Genomic DNA, 19,199 nt, shown 5'->3' on the forward strand with positions numbered 1-19,199 from the left:
TTTGAAGTTGCAATTTTCAATGTATTATGAACTCTAAATATGCTTTTTTGGATGAGATAAAAGGACAAAGCACTAAACTTAAAATACCTTTCTGTTTTTATTTTAGTAGAAAATGATTGTTATTCGTCTTTAAATTTTCTGGGCTTCTGGCCCACCCATCAGAAAGAAAAAAATAGTATTTATTATTATTTTTTTAAAAAATTTGTTTAATCTTGTATTTATTTCTGAGAGAGAGAGAGTGTGTGAGCAGAGGAGGGTCAGAGAGATGGAGATACGGAATCTGAAGCAGGCTCCAGGCTCTCAGCTAGCTGTCAGCACAGAGCCCAATGTGGGGCTCGGACCCACGAAACATGAGATCATGACTTGAGCTGAAGTCGGATGCTTAACCGACTGAGCCACCCAGGCACCCCCCAAAAAATAGTATTTAGAAGAGACCAGGGTGTGTGATGCCAAGTTATAAGTCTGGCTCTGCTATTTAACTAGCTATATAACTGAACAAATCACTTAACCTTTCTTACTCAATCTCCACTACTACCAGCTTAGTTTAGGACATCATCGTCTTCCTACTGTACTGGGCTCAGCAGGTCTTTTTGTTTCCCATGCAGGAAACAGAGTGAGCATTTGAAAGCACCTACAAGTTCTTCCTTTTTCCCTTTCTCTTCCTGAACAATTCTGTCCTTCTTGAGGGGTGGGATGGGAGGGGGTAGAGCAGAGCTGGTGTCCATGCTGGTGAAGGAAGGGAGGCAAAGTCATGATGGCCCAGAGCAGGATATCAAAGCATTTGCAAGATGATGAAGTAGTCCCTGCAAAAAGCAGCCTGGAATGGAAAGTAACAGCCCAGGCAGGTTGAGGAGTGTGCCTTATTGTGGGGGAAGAGGAGGGCTGGCATGAGGAAACAGAATCCTAGAGTGTAAAGATGCTCTTGCGGGGCGCGTGGGTGGCTCAGTCGGTTGAGCATCCAACTTCGGCTCAGGTCATGGTCTCACGGTTCATGGGTTCGAGCCCCACATTGGGCTCTGTGCTGATAGCTCAGAGCCTGGAGCCTGTTTCAGATTCTGTGCCTCCCTCTCTCTCTGATCCTCCCCTGCTCATGCTGTCTCTATCTCTCTCTCAAAAATAAATAAAATATTTTAAAAAAAGAAAAAAAAAAGATGCTCTTGCATGGGTGTGGCCCAGCATAGGGTGCAAAAACCCAAGGGGAGTGACACACTTAGGAAAAAAGATGCTGTGTGAGATCGGTTACCAACAAGGGATTGATCAAATAAGTAGATATCTGAAGGATAATGGGAACCTGTTTCTCATTGTCAGAAAGGGAAATACAAATAGGAAAGAAAGAAAACTAGCGTGAAACTTTATCATACTGCATTTTAACTGGAGGCATTGGTATGAACTGTTTTTAATAGACATAATTAGACAAATTAATAAAGATAAATAGTGTGCGTGTGGGATGCTTGGGTGGCTCAGTCAGTTAAGCATCTGACTTTGACTCATGTCATGATCTCATGGTTCATGGGTTCGAGCTCTGTGCTGACAGCTCAGAGCCTGGAGCCTGCTTCAGATTCTATGTCTTCCTCTCTTTCTGCCCTTCCTCCACTCACACTCTTTCTCTCTTTCTCAAAAATAAATGTTAAAAATTTTTTTAATGTGCGTGCGTTTATCTTATAAAAAGATATATTCCCTATCTCTAGAATTATTGACATCTCAATAGCAACAAACATATCTAATGCCAAGATCCTGTATTCTAAATATAATTTTTTCCACTAAAAGTAACCACAGCTTGTTAGAGAAAGGGCTGATTCCAGGGCTGGGGCAAGAAAAGTACATGAAGAGTCTGAAATGTCTTGTTGTATGAGAAAGAATGATGGGAATGTATCAAAAGGGAAAAAATAAAAACCAGCTTGAAGATTGTCATATTAGCCAAATTGGGGGCAGTCTGCATATCAAAATCCACAGTGATAGTAACAGACCCACTGACTAACACAGAATCCCACAAACACATGCACAACACACACACACACACACACACACACACATTAATTGTAAGTTTACAGTATAATAAGGAATAGTATAATAATAGAGTCTCAAAGTGGCTCTGCACAAAATGTTTATTACTTACAAAGGGAAAGGAGTGATCTTACAGTGCAGAGCCTGGGCAGACATCACCTTAATCTAGTGATCAAAGAGGACATCATCATTATTGGGCCAAATAAAAATCCTATGCTACCTGACAGAGATCAATGAAAAGGTCATAGCATCACTTGAGCAATATTCCCATCCAAGATTGGTAACTTAAATCTAATCCTAAAGAAAACTCAAATAAGTTGGTATTAGAGTGTAATGCTCATGAAAGTCAAGGAAAGATGAAAGATCTGCTCCAGACTGAAGAAGACAGGTAACTAAATGTTGTCAACAACATTATAAAACACTGGCAAAATATGAACGGGGTCTGAGAATTATATGCGAGTCATGTTTCAATGATAATTTGCTGATATTGCTAGTTGTATTATGGCTATGTAGAAAAATTTCCTTGTTTGTAAGAAAGATGCACCATCACACCATCAACGAGTCATGAGTATCAGGACTGCAATGTACTTTTCAATGGTTCAATGCGAAAAAAAAAAGTCTTTGAGCTGTACTTGCAACCTTTCTTTAAGTCTGTCAAATCAAGATTTAAAAAATACCAAATTTACGAGCACAGCGCATTTCACATTATAAGTATTCTCTTGGAACTTCTCAGTGACTCCCACGGCAACTAGAATGAAACCCAAGACTTAAGTTTTCTTACCCTGCTTTCTCAGTCCTCATTTCCAGCCATCCTCTATGTTCCAGCTATACTAGCTGTAACTGTGCTCCTGGAACATGCAGGGTTCATTCCCACTTCAGAGCTTTGCATAGACTCTTCTTCTTGGAACACTTGTGCCCAGATCTTGGAATGACTGGTCCTTTCCAGCATCTAGCTGTCCTCTCAACGTTAGCTTTCAGAAAGGCCTTCTCTTCCCTTCCTGGTATTCTCTATCACATCACCCGGTTTTATTCTCTTCATAATTTATTAAGTTGTTTAATTTAAATTTGTTATTATTAAATTAAATTTATTTATTTATTAAATTATTAAAGTCATTTATTTATTATTGTTTCCTTTATTTTCAGTATCCCCCAACGAGACCATAATTATCTTAGGATAAGGGGCTTTGTCAGTCTCTGTCACTGCAATTTCCGCATAGCCAAGTATTTGGACAGAGAGGCAGCTAATGACTCTTGGCTGACTGGCAATCTAGTTCTTGATTTTTCTTATGAAGTGGGAATAAACTACTACCTACCTTATCGTGTTGTACATTGGATAATATATGCAAATGATTAACACAGTGCCTGGCACATAATAGGTACCATATAGATGTGAAATATACTTACACAAGGGAAAACACCAGTTTGGATCTAGAACCTCTCTGAAAGTTCAACATGTATCTCCCCCTAAATTTACTGCTGTACTGATTATGATTTAATAGAGAGAAACGCTTACTTTTCAAAGCCTAGCCAAAATGCATTTAATTTAGTGATACAGTACTGTGCTGAGAGAAAACAAAAAACAAAAAACAAAAAAATACTGGTCCTATTCTTTGTGGAAACATATTTTTTTTATTTTTAGAAGTGCTATTTAAATGATTCATACTTTAAATAATATGTTTTATGATACCATTATATATTCCCTAACATATTATTCTTTTATACTTTCTTCCTCTAACTTATCAAAATTTTTACTGACACAAGCTCTAGATTTATAAACATTATTCATCTTCAAAAAATTTTTCTTCAAAGTAAGCATTATTTCTGCATGTTCATGGATAAAGCATAATTAATGTCTGATTAAGGTCACAAGTTAAGTAAAAGTGAATCAAAGCCCTCTCCAGGCTTCAGACTCCCAGTGTGTTATTGCTCTAAGCATAATCAAATATTTATTGAATGCCCTGGCAGGGCCGGGAGTGAAAGAGATACATAAGACAGACCCTTAGGACACATTTCTTATTAACAAAAAGTGTAAATTAAAAGGAAATTGAATCTATTTTGAGTTTCTATATGGGACAGCTGTTTAAACTATTATATCTATGGTGGGCAGAACTCCACAAACCAAACCACAAATCCACAAGGGCACCATAAGTAGAATTTCTTAAATCCTGAGAACAAATGACTAGAATATTAAACTACTTCTTTTACTAACCCATTTGTTACTTTTTCAGTTGCGGTTAAGACAGTGGGGGAAACAATGTTTCCAGGGAAAGACACAGAGCTAACAATCTTCCTTTAGAAAATCATCTGCAACAATGTTACACTGCCTCTGTTTTTCTACAGTCTTCCATTGTCTCCTCCCTCCTTACACACTCACCCACCACAAATACACATAAGCCTTATTCATCAAGACTGTAAGTTTATGTGTTCTTTTTTCAAATCAGTAAACATTAATATGCAATGTATTACTTAAGCAAATTTCATAGGTAAAAATTCTGGAAGTAATACAAGTTTTTCACTTCACCTTTAAATATCTCCTAATTTTCTGAGTAACAGTTCATGTGAGTCAGTCAGTGATCAAGCCTGTTGATAACAGACATGCTGGTGTTTGTGGATTCCCCTGAAAATGACTAAAACATGGTTTTGTTTTTTTTTTTGGTTGCAAATATGTTATACAAATGCTCTGATCTTTGAGGTGATTTGAAATATTGTACCTCTAGTTCTTATTTATTAATATGCTTCTCACTGGTGCCATATTAGATTTGAGATGTCTTCAAAATTTATTCCCTACAATTAGCTTAAACACAGTAAGATAAAGGCATTAGTGCAAAGGGACAGTAAGACTAAGGGAAAAAACAAAACAAAACATGGTAAAGCCTGGGGTGAGGTTGACAAATAAAAGGTACAGTTACTTGCCAGAGAGAAGTGGATCTGAACTGGGGCTGTCAATAGCCTATGGTAAAACGTGGATGGGATCAGATATAAAACCCAAGACGTATATATGCTAAAAACAAGCTAATGGCTCAGGAGAAATTAGATCCTCTTTTGATGATGCTGAGACATAAATGAAACTTTTCTCAATAGTCCTCATAAATGGAAAATAAAGTGTAGTTAGTGCTATTGACATTTATCATAAAGGAAATTTGTGATTCTCCTTAGAATGTCCCTCATTATAAACCAATGGCATAATACCAAGTATAGGTTAGTTAAAATAATTATATGGAGTCCAAAATACAACTTATTGATAGTCTGTACAAATTTAGATACATTTTAAAGTATCTATTCTATTACCTAGAGTGGGGTCAGTGGGAGCGGTCACTTTTCAGCCCGAGCTAATTGCTGCCTCTTCTAAAAAAAATTTTTTAATGTTTACTTGTTTTTGAGTGGGGGAGGGGGAGGGGTAGAGAGAGAGAGGGAAACACAGAATCTGAAGCAGGCTCCAGGCTCTGAGCTTCATCACAGTGCCCAATGTGCAGCTCGAACTCAAACCATGAGATCATGACCTGAGCTGAAGTCAGACACTTAACGACTGAGCCACCCAGGCACTCCCTTTAGAAAATATATATATGTATATGTGTATATATAGATATATGTATGTATCTAAGAAGCAAAATTGTAACTACTACTTACACTTTGATTTAGAAGAATGAAACACACAATGCAAACTTCAAAGAAAGTTTGAATATAATGTAAAATTGCTTATAAAATTATTTACAGTCTAACACTTGTTAGGCACTGGGCTGAGAGTTTTCAGATGTGGATTTAAGAACACTTGAGGGAAGATATTCTCCACAACTGTTACAATTGAGGAAATCGAAGCAAGGAGAGTGTAAGTAACTTGCCTAAAACTACAAAAACACACAATGTGTGGTTGAAATCACATGGAACTCTGCAACTGGGTTTAAGACGACCTTGTATTAAATACTTTGCAGAGACTGCTCTACTTAAAAGTACCAGAATCATAAAAAGAAATCATAGAGGGGAAAAGTAATATAGTAGAATTTCAAATGGAGATCCCAAGGTCAACAGACTCTTATTGATAGGGTAGATATCCCACCCCACTCAAACCAATGATGCCCTGAATGAGTGGCCTGCCAATGAAGGTACAGAAGGAAAGGGATGCTAGGCACTGCCTGATTCTTTGTTCTGGGAGGAGAGGCTGCTGAGGCCTTCTTGATCATTTAGCCTCACCTATTCTCCCATCCCTAACCCCCACCCAGCTGTGGAGCACTACTCCAACATGTGCTACACTGTGTATTTGTGGCACATATTTATTGGTTGTTTATCCAGAATCAATGTTGCACTCCTCTTCTTACTACCCAAAAGAGCCCCAGTTTTTTTCAGGTATTTGCATCAGGAGGAATTATTGTTGCTTATCTAAGTCGACTCTGATGGCCACATTCCAAGTAACTTGATCATGGATTTTTCACAACTCTGGCCAGTGAGAAATTAGGAAAAGTCTGTTGGATGCCTTCTAGAATAAACGATAAAAGGAAATTTCCTTCCACTGGACAGTGTCGTGTCTTTTACCACTGGAGAAGTGTGGTATGTGTGCATGTGTGTTCCTGCATGTATGTGACAGATACACACACAGAGGCAAACAGACAAAAAAGGAGACAGAGGAAATGAGACACTAAGAAATGAGGCATCTAGAAAGGAATAAATTGGTAAAAAGGTCAGGGGAGAGAGGTAAGACAATAAATATCAGAGAAAGGGAGAGGTGACCTCTGTCCCCCCCACAATAAAAAAAAATTGTGTCAATACTGTCACCTCCCAGAAGCTCAGAGGAAAGCCATTCTTGCTCTGTACAGCATTTAGTACACTATCAAAAACATCTGAAAATTAATTGCCACTATTTGGGGATAAGAGTGAAATACCAGCTCAAAAATAGCAAGTCATACAGAGAAAGGACCAGCTTGAATACATTTGGTATCTGTTTGCATCTACTGAATGTGGCTATATGCAAATCCAGATCATAATGATCTTATGAAAATGCATTTTTTTGCTCACATAAATATACTGCTAAACAGCTATGCCATTATATCTAGATCCAACTTTCAGATTCAATGCACATATTGCTAAATGTCAAATGTATTCATATTCATTTATATTTGAATGCTGCTTTGAGTGGAAAACTATAAATCATCCATTCAAAAATAAAAACAAAAATAAAATGGAAATGCAGCATTATTTAGCACCACAGATGAACCCTTATTTATCTTGCAGTTAAGCAGCGAAGTGAATAAGCATTTTCAAACAGAAGCTCTGACTCTGAAATCTTAATAACTAAACTGCAAAAACCACAAGTTCTGCCAAATATTTGAGTTTTCCTCAAATCTCAGTTATTGTTATACTTTTATCTCCATAGTCAGAAATTCTTACTTTGACTGAACAATATCTATTTCACTGAGTATCTTCTGTATTGGATCACATAATACAACTCTCAATTTCTCTTGAAATATTTTATTATCTACACTTATCTTAATTATTCTCTATCAGGTTGTTTTTATTAATGCCTCATAAATGGAGAAGCTGTTTAAAAAGTTGAATAACCCTAAATAAATCTGTTGAGTTCATCTCGTTGACTCCCTCATTTACCACCAGCCAAAGCTATATAAATGCCCTTTCCTTCTCACCAGCTATTCCTTCTCTGGTTTTTAATACTGGAATGCGCCAAGGCTCAACCCCCTTAAATCCTAGGACCTCTTTTTCCCCTTCCATTAGTGACTTCAACAAATCTCATGCTCTAACTACTATCTATCTGCTAACAACTCCCAAATACATATCTCCAGTTGGATCCCTGCTCTGACCTCCGGATTTTTATAAAGATTTTTCTATGTAAATCCTTATTCATAATCTCCACTTGGGTATCTGTTAGGCACATCAATCTTAAACGTCCAAATCTGATTTCTTCATCTTCCCCATTAAATCCGTCCCTTCTAAAGTCTTCCTTGTTTCATTAATGCCAATTCTTACCTTCCAATTGCTCAGTCCCCAAACCTTGGTATCACTCTTGTGCATTCACAAGCCACAGTTTTCCAAATAACAAAGAGCTATACCTTCAGAGTATACTTGGAATCTGACTTCACACCACTTGCACCCTGGTCCAAGCTATCATGTCTCACTGGGATTTGAAGAGCTAGTCTCCAGCTTGGGTGTTCTATCCTGTGCACACATCACATATACATCATCTCCTATCTTTCCCAAGCACAGTAATTGTTTTATAGCTTATGTCTGATTGTGTTACTCCTCAGTTCAACTGTTCTCTTCCTATTTCACTGAGACCAAACCTCATGATCTAACCACTGACCTCATTTCCTACAACTCTTTCAGTTGCTCATACTGTTCCAGCAACACTAGTCTCCAGGCTTTTCCTGAAAAGTAGAAGCATATTTATACTTTGCACTTACTGACTCTGCCTGAAATACTCTTCTCCCAGTTCAACACCTCACCTCTTTCAGGTCTTACTTACTCAGCTTCTTGGTAAGACATTCCCTGACCCCCAGTATTAAATTGCACTGCTCCCAAACACTCCCTCTTCTCTACAACTTACCACTATAGGACAGTCAACTTAAATTTTAATTAATTAGTTATTTAATATTGTCTCCATCCTCTAGAATGAGGGTCTGTTTTCATGACTGCTATTTCCCCAATGCTTGCATGCTGTCTCTCTTATAGTAGATAACCACATTTGCTGACAGCTTTCATTGAATATCTCTACCTTAAAGTTCATCTTATCATGACATAAAGTTGTACATTTCTAATGTCCTTCTCCCTTTTATATGCTATAGTTCAATCTATAGCACCATTATCTGCCCTCCTTTTCTTATTTAAAAAAAGAAATTAAAGTAATCTCTCTATGCAGTGTGGGGTCTCAAACTCACAACCTTAAGATCAAGAGTTGCATGCTCTCTACATACTGAGCCAGCCAGGCACCTCTGCCCTCCTTGCAAGCTAGAAATGTGAAGAGTCACTAACAACTTGAAACATTGGCTTCCCTTCATTCCTTAGGTGCTATGAATTCGATCTTTCACCTACATCTCTCTCAAATTTATTCTTGTCTGCAACTCCACTACTACCTCTTCCATTCAGGCTCTTGTTGGATCCGCACTGCCCAAAGGATAAAGTCCATATTCCTCCTCCTGACATAAACAAGTCTCTCTTCCTATCTGACTGTGCCCTTCTTTTACAGCTACATCTCATCTCCCCTATATCTGTTCTCTACATATCTAGTTTTCTCAGTTTGGCATGCTTTTTGAGCTTTTACTACTTTTCATAATACCAATTCTACATGAAATACGCTCCTTGCTCTCCAAGGAACAATTCTGACATCATTTTACAGGAGCTACCTCAAATGTGACTTCTACAAAGTCATCAAAATAACAGCAGCTAACACCCACTGAGTGCTTACTATAATTTACATAATTTACTTCCATCATATCATTTAATCCTTAAACAAATCTATTAGAAAGGTACTGATAATTTCCCCAAATTACACATGATAAAATAAGGCTACAAGAAGGTAGGAAACACGTTGTAGGTGACGGACTTAATAAGCAGATGAGCTAGGATTGGATCCTAGGTCTAATTCCAAAGCCTAAATGTCAAAACTCTAAACAAACAGCTGATTGACCTTCAAATAGGTATTCTGAAAGTCTCTATTGAGTTTAAGTCATTTTGCAACCATTAATTTTATTGTTGTGTGAAAAAAGAAGTAAAACTACAAACTCTGGGGTGCCTGGGTGGCTCAATTGGTTTAGTGTCTGACTCTAGATTTTGGCTCAGGTCATGATCTCGTGGTTTGTGAGTTCAAGCCTCACATCAGGATCCACTGTGGCAATGTAGATGCTGCTTGGGATTCTCCTTCTCTCTCTCTCTCATTCTGCCCCTCTCTAGCTCACTCTCTCTCAAAGTAAATAAACTTAAAAAAAAAAAAACCTCATAAACTGTAAGTTGCCACTTTACAACTACCCAGATAATGAATAAAGGAATTCACTCTAAAACATTGTTTTAGTATACAAGAAGACACATAATTTTTGTAGGTATATTTTCATGATGAGAAGGAGTAACAATAATACCATTATTGTCAATTTACAGCATTTATAAAATTACAGGCAGAGTAAAAGACCAGAACCTTGTTTTTGTATCCCACAAAGCCCACATAAAGATCACCTGATATGTCCAAAAGGACCTCTGGAATGTTACATCACTACTAATTTCTACCCAATAATTACAATCGCCCTGCTTGGTAATGCTTCATTTCACTGACCTTTTCATTATAAGGTGCTTTGCTGGGTTTGCATATAGCATCCCACCCAAAGGTGACTTTGAGGGAGCCTCTAAAGGCAGCTCCAGCAGGTCTCCATAGAAATGGCCCCAGGGTTGTCTCCAAAGTGGTCCTGCTTGGGTTGCCATAGTAAACAACCAGGCTAGATTGCTATATTCAATTCTTGCCAGGGTCGCCATGGTGACTGCAAAGGATGGCTCCTTAGAAGGACCTCACAAGGGCGCGTTTCCATGGTGACCCTATCCTGCATATTTCTAAGCAACTTCCCTCTGGTTGCTCTGTGACCAATTGCAGCAGGTTCATTCTGAGAGTCACCCTGGAAGGTCTCTCCCATAGATACCATCGGAACACACAGGGATTTGGAAGTGAGGCCTGTAAACAAATAAACTGCTTGAAAATGTAAATGGTACCATTCATAAATCATTAAATTGGTCCTTATATGTTTTAGGAAGGATCTGTTTTGATGGATAACAAAAAAAAAAAAAATTTGTAACGTCTGTTAAACGTGCCTATTTCAAATCTTCATTTAAAGTATCTTACAGAATATAATGCAGATAATCAAAGTTTCAAATTTCTCCAATCTTACAACGTAGTGGATAACTAGGTAAAAAATACTTTATAGTGGATATGACACATACACATAAAATCAAATCATAAATACAGATGGACCATTAGGTTATAATGAGATATCAAGGAAATTTTTATAGAGCAAAAGACAAAATATTTGCAAGTCAAATGAAAAAAAAAATGTGTTTTTTTAGTGGAGTTGGGAAAGCCTAGCCATATTTGGGCCCAAGCTATTTTTTCCTGTATTTTTGTGGTTGGAACCATCTCAACTACTCTTCCTTTCAATTTAAAATGTGAATATAAACCATTCTGAACAGATGCTTGGTTTTTAAACCATTTAACTATTCTCCTGAAACTTTAAAATACTGTACTTTTTCTAGTATTTAGTCAAGGATAAATTTTATCTAATTGCTAATTTCAGTATCTTTAAAATTTACTGAACAAATACAAAGAATCCACCGTTCAAAAGGTACACTTATAATTTCTGTACATGTGCCCACTCTTTTTTGTACTTGCCAAGTGACTCTTTAAATTTACACACACACACATACACACACACACACACACACACACACAAAGACACACCTTATTGTGAAGAAAAGGTTACTTATTGTGAAGAAAAGGTTAACCTTGGGTTTCCTCTTTTTTCTCCTCACCTTGAGGTAAAGGCAAACAAGATTCTCCCCTCGAGCACTAGTTCCACTGGTTCTACATTTTCCATTATTTATTTTTTTCTCTCAGATTCCATTTTCCTATTCTGTTTACTACAGCCCACCACTGCCCAGTCACATTCCACTCAGGAGAATGAAACTGAGTTTGGAAAACAAAAATAGTCCAGAAAAATTAGGATAATTCATAGTCACTTCTTCACTTCTTAGTGAAGTCTCAATGTTTTACACAAAGCCTGAATTTGTAGAAACTTCTTACTTTAAGCCTTCAGTATGTTTTTGTGAACCAGAGTAGTCACTGCCATTTTCATCTATTCATTTATTCATTAAGTATTTATTGAGTGACTACCAAGTATTAGGCACTGTTTTAGGGGCTGAGAACACTTCAGGGAACAAATAAAAATTCCTGGGTTTAAGGTGCTTAGATAATGGACTGGGGGAGAGAGAAAGAAAGATAGTACAAAGAAAACCAGTAAGTACAAAATCTTATCTTCTGTTAGAAAATGATTAAAGTCAGGGAGAAAATTAAAGCAGAGAAGAGGGAGGCTGAGTTCCAAGTCAGGCTGAGATGGGGGCTGGGATACTACAGATTAGTGGGGGGAGGGCGGTCAAGAACTCACCACTCACCTGCCAGAAGTACACTCAATATTGTACTCATTACTAATAAAAATCCTTAAATTAAAAATAAGATTGAGTAAGAAGGTCTGCTTCATAGAGAACTCAATAGAAGTTAATCAAAGTATACTCAGTTTCCCCCACTTTTATACTTGTTTTCTGGGAGGCAGCAAAGTAGATGTTAAGTGATACCTCCAATCTAATTTCTGCTTCAAGAACTACATGAGCTTGGGTGAGTTACTCCACCTTGAAAGCCTCTTTCTCAATTTTAAAGTGAGAAAAATAATTCCAAGCTGAAAGGAGTACTCTGAAGACATGCAAAGACAAAAAAAATATATAAATACTAAAATATGGTGGGTCATAATATAATGTCTGGAATTTACATGGGAACATTTCAGAAAAAAGAGGTGAGGAAAGAAACAGATGAAGAAAGTTGGATAACACGTTGGAAATTAATGAAGCCCAGTGATAGGTATATAAGTCCATCGTAGCACTTTTTATGTTTGAAATTCTCCATTAGAACGCACTGCAAGGAAAAGATGAAACTTGAAAGCAAAGACACTTCCTCTCTAAAGGATTTTACAGTAACTAGAAAAAAATGGATAGGAACACTGACCTATTTTGTATAAAAAATCTTATAAGAAATTTTTTTTTCTTATATAAAATAGGCCAAAAGTGGATTTATTAACTGAGTGCTCACTAACCTGGAATAATGTTAGGTGCTTTCCATACCTTCTTCTAACTCTAATTAAAAACAATTAACTTCAGGGGTGCCTGGGTGGCTCAGTTGGTTAAATGTCTGCTTCGGTTGAGGTCATGATCTCACAGTTTGTGAGCTCGAGCCCCACGTTGGACTCTGTGTCAGGCTCAGAGGCTGGAGCCTGCTTCAGATTCTGTGTCTCCCCCCTCCACCCCTCCCATGCTCATGCTCTGTCTCTCTCTCTCTGTTTCTCAATAATAAATAAATGTTAAAAAAAATTTTTAAATTAACTTCATGCTTTACTCATCATAAGAGACAATATAAGACAGAAAGGCAGAAAAGCATCATTGTTAAGCTTGCAGATTCACTGGGTATTCAATGTATAATAGGTTTTTTAGAAGAAAGTTTAGTATCATCTACCGAATCTTTAAAAGCAAGCATGCAATGGAGCTCTACACAGCTAACAGAAATTTTCGACAATGAATTCTGTATGATTATACTGAGAAACTTAAAAACTTACCAGATCCGTATCTGCCTTTTTATTGGTCAAAGCTTCCACTTTGGAATCCAGTTCTGCTTGTATTTGGTCTCTCCTTTTCATAACACCCTTCATATCAAAACACAGGGATGGAATAAGTTGCACTTTGGTTTAACAATATTTGTATAAAAAATACACATTTTAGAATATAAATAGCCTCTCTTCCCCAAGTCATCAGTCATTTGGGGATACAACGACTTAAATTTGTTTAATCTCTAAAAGCTAAAACTGAAAGCAGGTATTTAAGATAATTTTCTTCATAAATCTTTTATTAGTTTTCCCAATGAACATCTTACTGGTGTAAGTATTTTATGTACAACTCTTGACGGAGCACTCTCGACATATTCAGTTCTTCAAAAAGAGCAAAAAACAAATAATTATTCAAAAAAACCAGTGGGAGCACTGAAAATATATGCTACGATATAACCTGGTGCAGTTGAGAGGTCACACAGGACACTCACCTAAAAATGTCTATAATAATTGGCAGCCCACTTATCCAAATCCAAAGGCATGGTTAATTAAAGAGTTAATTACAGTGGGGAATCAGAAAACTGAAGTGTGAACTCACGTTTTGAGATTTTACTTTAGCTTAACATATATAAGTATTAATCAATTAGCCAAGCTTTTGATGAGAAATCACAGCCTTTTCTCTGACTGAGAGGAGTTCCATCTTGTTTTCTTGAATAACCATTGATTTCATGTTTTGGTATCCTTAAACTTTAAAACACCCTTATGAAGGAATCTGAGTGCAGAATTCACCTGCATCTTTTATAATTTCTGCCAGTCTTTTACAGTGTGTTTCCCTTTGTGGCCCATTTTTCTTCCAAGACCTGCTACTTAGGCTTTATAGACACAAGGGCTCTTTTTATTTGTACTCATCTTTTACTGGTTTTCAAAATATTAGTTTAAATAATAAAATTGTGATAATGAACACAAGAGGCCCAAAGAGGTTAACAAAAAATTAAGCTAACTCCAGGTAAGTAAAAAATTCAACCAGAAAGAGTGGAAGTGCAGGATATACGAGAAGAGTCTTAATGAGGCATAAGTCTGTCAGGTGTTTTCCGAGGAAGGGAAGAACCTACCCATAAACCAGTTAAATGGAGGCAGGATAATTTGAAATAGTATTTGGGAACTGAGAGGCATTAAGGATAAAGAGCATCCTGAAAATTACTCAGTCTAATTTTGTGTCTGGCGGAATTACTCTTAACACACTCAAAAGAGATAAACATTTCTCCTGTTTTCAAAGAAATCAATAGAAAATTCAGGTAATTACTACACATCTTTTAATTTATTTCAGTGTTTCATTGCCATTAATATCAGGAACCCTTTTTTATGTCTAACCCAAATGACACATACTGCAATTTAGTCTCACTTATTTAAGGTATGTTTTCATAACTATGAAGTACTATGCTTCACATAGGTAGAAATATTTTAAGTTAAGAGTTTGCATCAGATGACAACTAGTAAACTTACACAAATTTAATCATTTTGTAAAGGTCTAAACTTTATTATTTTAGCTCACATTGAAGAAAACATTCTAATATTAATCAGAACCAGAACTGCAATATAAATGCTACTGATTATACCCTAGGAGTCTACAAAATAATATAATCAAATGAGAACCTATAAAATAATTCTTCTGGTTGCTATTATAATTTTTCCACACCTTTAGTGATATATGACTTAAATTACATAATTTTCATCTTGGCATAATAAAGAGAAAAACACATCTAATTGAGGGAGAAGAATATACTATTTTTAATTATACAAATCAAATCTCTTTGAATAACCACACAAAGCAGATATCAATAATGAAGTAAAGCAATGAAATGTAGCCAAGGAAATTGATGGAGACTAGGAGGAGACTCCTCAGCAGTGAAACATTAGAGGCCTTTGGGAAGCAAGAAGCATTTGTTTATAGAAGACCCCAATAAAGTTGAGTAATAGCAGCAAACTGAAATACCTACAAAATATTTAATGACTGTGAAATAAATACCTAAGCGTGATAAAAGAGACAGATCTCATGCTGCAAGGCTAAGAGAGCTTTTCTTACCAAGACAGAAGCAAAATTTAAAAAAAAAAAAAATTTAAAAAGTCCTCCCAAACCAAGAGTACATAAAAACAGACACAGCTCCACTTACACACAGCAGAAGAAATGGACTATATATGAATGTAAGTGGGCTCCTTCTCCCACTGCCACGCTACAACACCAGAGCCCTGAGGGTATCAGTTTGTTCAAGGTACTGTGAGCAGAGCATAATACAGGATGAAAAACATTAGCTTTGCAGATAGCATTGCTAAATCCCAAATATCTGGAAACCGTAACTTGAACTGAGGAGGTTAAATACAAAACTTTGATGTAAAAGGAATAAAAGCCTTTGCAAATAGTGAAAGAAAAACATTTTAACTTGAAGGATTTCTTTTTAGAAGCATCCAGAAGACAGAACAAACATCAAAAATCCTACTCAAGTACTTTGTACATAATGATACTAAATACATTGCTAAATCAAATGTACCTAGAAGGGAGAAAGGAACTCTTTCATGAAAAGAAATCTCTAAAGCACTAAAAGTTTTTTAAGTAAAATTTTATTTTTTAAAATTTTTTTCATGTTTTTTATTTATTTCTGAGAGAGAGAGAGACAGCATGAACAGGGGAGAGTCAGAGAGGGAGACACAGAATCTGAAACAGGATACAGGCTCTGAGCTCTGAGCTAGCTGTCAGCACAGAGCCCGACACAGGGCTTGAACCCACGAACCATGAGATCATGACCTGAGTTGAAGTCGGACGCTTAACCAACTGAGCCACCCAGGTGCCCCCACAATTTTTTAAGTAAAATTTTAAAGGGTTGGAAAAACTAATCATATTGTCTATATAAATCTTGACTGAGGATGTTTAATGTGGCTATTGAGTATTCCTACAGGATAGGAAAACAGTGGTGAAAAAAATAGAAATAGAAACTGCCTTTATAAAGCTTATAATCAGGTCAGAGACTAAGGTACAAGTATGGGGTGTTCTTACCATTAACATTTCACTATAAAGTACATACTCATGTACTACAGGAAGTAGGGCCTCTGAGAGTCCAGACATCCGTTTTTCAGTGGCCTTACAGCATTTGTCAATGCAGCTGGCAATCCCTTTTAGAGTATCAACCAAATCTTCTTCTGACGCTGACCACAGAATGTGAATTGGGCCATATTCTTTCATTTCATCAGAATATTCTAAAAACAAAAATTAAGCTCTTCAATTTACAGAAGTTTTAAAAATCTGTGTATCATAGACAGTAAGAAGAGACCTTATTTTTCTCATTGTGTATATGTTCTTCTAAGTGAACATAAGAAGATGGCTACCATCTTTCATTAAGTTGGCAGCCATTCCAATCCACTCAGGTCAGTCCTTAAATGACTAGTGTCCACATGTAATTAGCAATAACATCCTTTTTCATTCTCTTAAGTATCCTGACTTGGAAAATAAATTATAAGTTTGTCTTCTTTCTCCCCTTTTCCTGATTACATATCCTACTTAACAGTAATTGTTTCCAGTGATCTCAAAGCAACAATGGGTATCATTCTATAATCATACCTGCACAGAGCCAATTACCAATTTCAATATTTCTTAATATTTATCTCTCTACCCATTGTCTATCCATCGATTCATCCATCTTTTTATCTACCTACCTACCTCCTATCTATCCTCACTTCCATTGTCATCTGCTCATCAGCATCTGTAACCTATAGTTCTGCAAGGGAATCCTAACTATTCTCCCTCTTTCAATTTTTGTCACGGTATATAACATTGAAATTTCTGTGCTGAATTAGAAAGTCCCTACATGGCCTCTCCGGGTCCAACTCTTGAGATTCTTTCCCAAATATAGTTTAATTCAGGCTATAATAATTACTTATTTATGAATATCTCATGATTTCTCATTTAAACATGACACATATCCCTTTGCCTTGCCCTTTACCATTTCTACCATTTGACAAATTACTTCTAATCCTTCTGATTAGATTCCTTCAAAAAAATTCCTTCTGATTCTGTTCCAAAACATTTGTAGATGCTTTGGCCTCAATGAGCTGATCATAATTTTATACTTCTATTAAAGACTATCATAATTTTATGCTTGTATTATCCTATTCTATTATAATTGCTTGCATAAATCATATTCTCCTAGGCCATATGCTCCTTAAAACAGGGGCTGAGTTTCATTATTTTCTTTTATCTCAAAGCCTGATACATAATGTGTTCAATAAATATTTTTATAAGAGTGAATGAAAGAACAACAAAAGACTATTCAATGTTTGATAAGCCATTAATTCAAAAATTTGTATTTCATTTCAAAATCTGAATATTTTTACATTCTTCATTTTATAGTATCATATTTCTTTTTTTTTAAGTGTATTTATTTTGAGAGAGAGAGAGCGAGCGAGCACGTTTATGTGCATGGGGAAGAACAGAGAGAGGGCAAGAATCCAAACAGGTAAGTGCAGAGCCCAACACAGGGCTTGATGCCAAAAACCATGAGATCATGACCTGAGCCAAAATAGAGTCAGACGCTTAACCAATTGAGCCACCAAGGCACCCTGATATGCTACCATCTTTAATGATAGCCTTTTATGATAGAGAATGTATAAGTAGTGAACATTTTTTTGTTTAATATCCATCAAATAAAATAAACTTCTCTATATTTAATCATCTTACTACTATTAGAGTTAGCTGAAATATGGCATACTACCCTAGATTATTCTGTTAAAATGTCAAAAGTTTGTATGATCAAATAAACTGAAAAAGATTAAAAAAATAAAACATTGGAAATATCAGTTGTCACCAAATAAAGTATTAGGTTTAATGACCACTAGAGCCTTTCCAATTGGACCCTCCTAATCTAGGCCTATCCTTTGTTTTAAATAATGGCCACACTACACTAGCATTTCTAGAAAAGAAAAATGTTCTCCTTTATCTCATTTTCTCAATTTGTGTATACATCAGTGTGTACCACTGATCCTCTGTTTTTATTTATTTATGTATGTATGTATGTATGTATGTATGTATGTATGTATTTATTAAGACAGAGTTAAAGCAGGAGAGGGGCACAGAGAGAGGGAGACAGAGAATCCCAAGCAGGCTTTATGTTGTCAGCACAGAACTTGATGCGGAGCTTGATTCATGAAATCATGAAATCATGAAATCTTCACCTGAGCTGAGATCAAGAGTTGGATGCTTAACCAACTGAGCTACCTAGGTGCCCCTGTAATATTTATTCTTCCATAGTGAGCTTTTCAAAAATTCTAAACTGTGCTTACACAGCACTCAGAACATATTTGTATACAAACAGTTACTGAGTTTTACTGTAATTTGTCTATTCATATATCTGTCTCCCCAGCTAGACTCTGAGCTCAAGGACAGATACCAACTTACTCCTCCTTTAACCTCTAGCACAGAGAAGAGGTACCGCCTGTGGTCAGTGCAAATGTGGCAAATAAACTGGGAAACACAAAACAAAACCAGATCAAAGGAAAACCTTGAACAAAAAACTTAAAAAAATAGAAGCCACTAGTTATGATCACCAAATTTTCATGATTTGAATATGAATGAAATGCCCTATAAAGCTTAAGGCTTCCCAGCCTACCAAAGGAAACATTCCATTGTCTTGAATGGTGTCTGACAAGTGGGATTCACACTCAAAAGAATAAGAAATCCCTCAAGTTTGGGCCAGTGGCAATCATTCCCTGAAAATCAGAACTCAAATTTATAAAGTCTATCATAAAATACAGTTTTCCTTCTGAGCATTTCACAAAATGTAAAGCAGAATACTGATGCTCTACAAA

At 36.4% G+C, this 19,199-nt stretch overlaps 1 protein-coding gene across 1 annotated transcript in view; it reads right to left on the reverse strand.

Moving 5' to 3' along the window:
- Nucleotides 1-19,199, reverse strand: part of SNX7 (sorting nexin 7) — a 101,094-nt gene that overhangs the window by 45,744 nt on the left and 36,151 nt on the right. The window contains exons 6-7 of the mRNA XM_077746099.1: nt 16,396-16,595; nt 13,359-13,445 (exon numbers count right to left, since the gene is read on the reverse strand). Coding sequence (XP_077602225.1) covers nt 13,359-13,445; nt 16,396-16,595 — 287 coding nt within the window. The remainder of the gene's footprint in view (nt 1-13,358; nt 13,446-16,395; nt 16,596-19,199) is intronic.

The sequence above is a fragment of the Crocuta crocuta genome, unplaced genomic scaffold (genome assembly GCF_008692635.1).
Source record: "Crocuta crocuta isolate KB4526 unplaced genomic scaffold, BGI_CrCroc_1.0 scaffold48, whole genome shotgun sequence".
Lineage (NCBI taxonomy): Eukaryota > Metazoa > Chordata > Mammalia > Carnivora > Hyaenidae > Crocuta > Crocuta crocuta.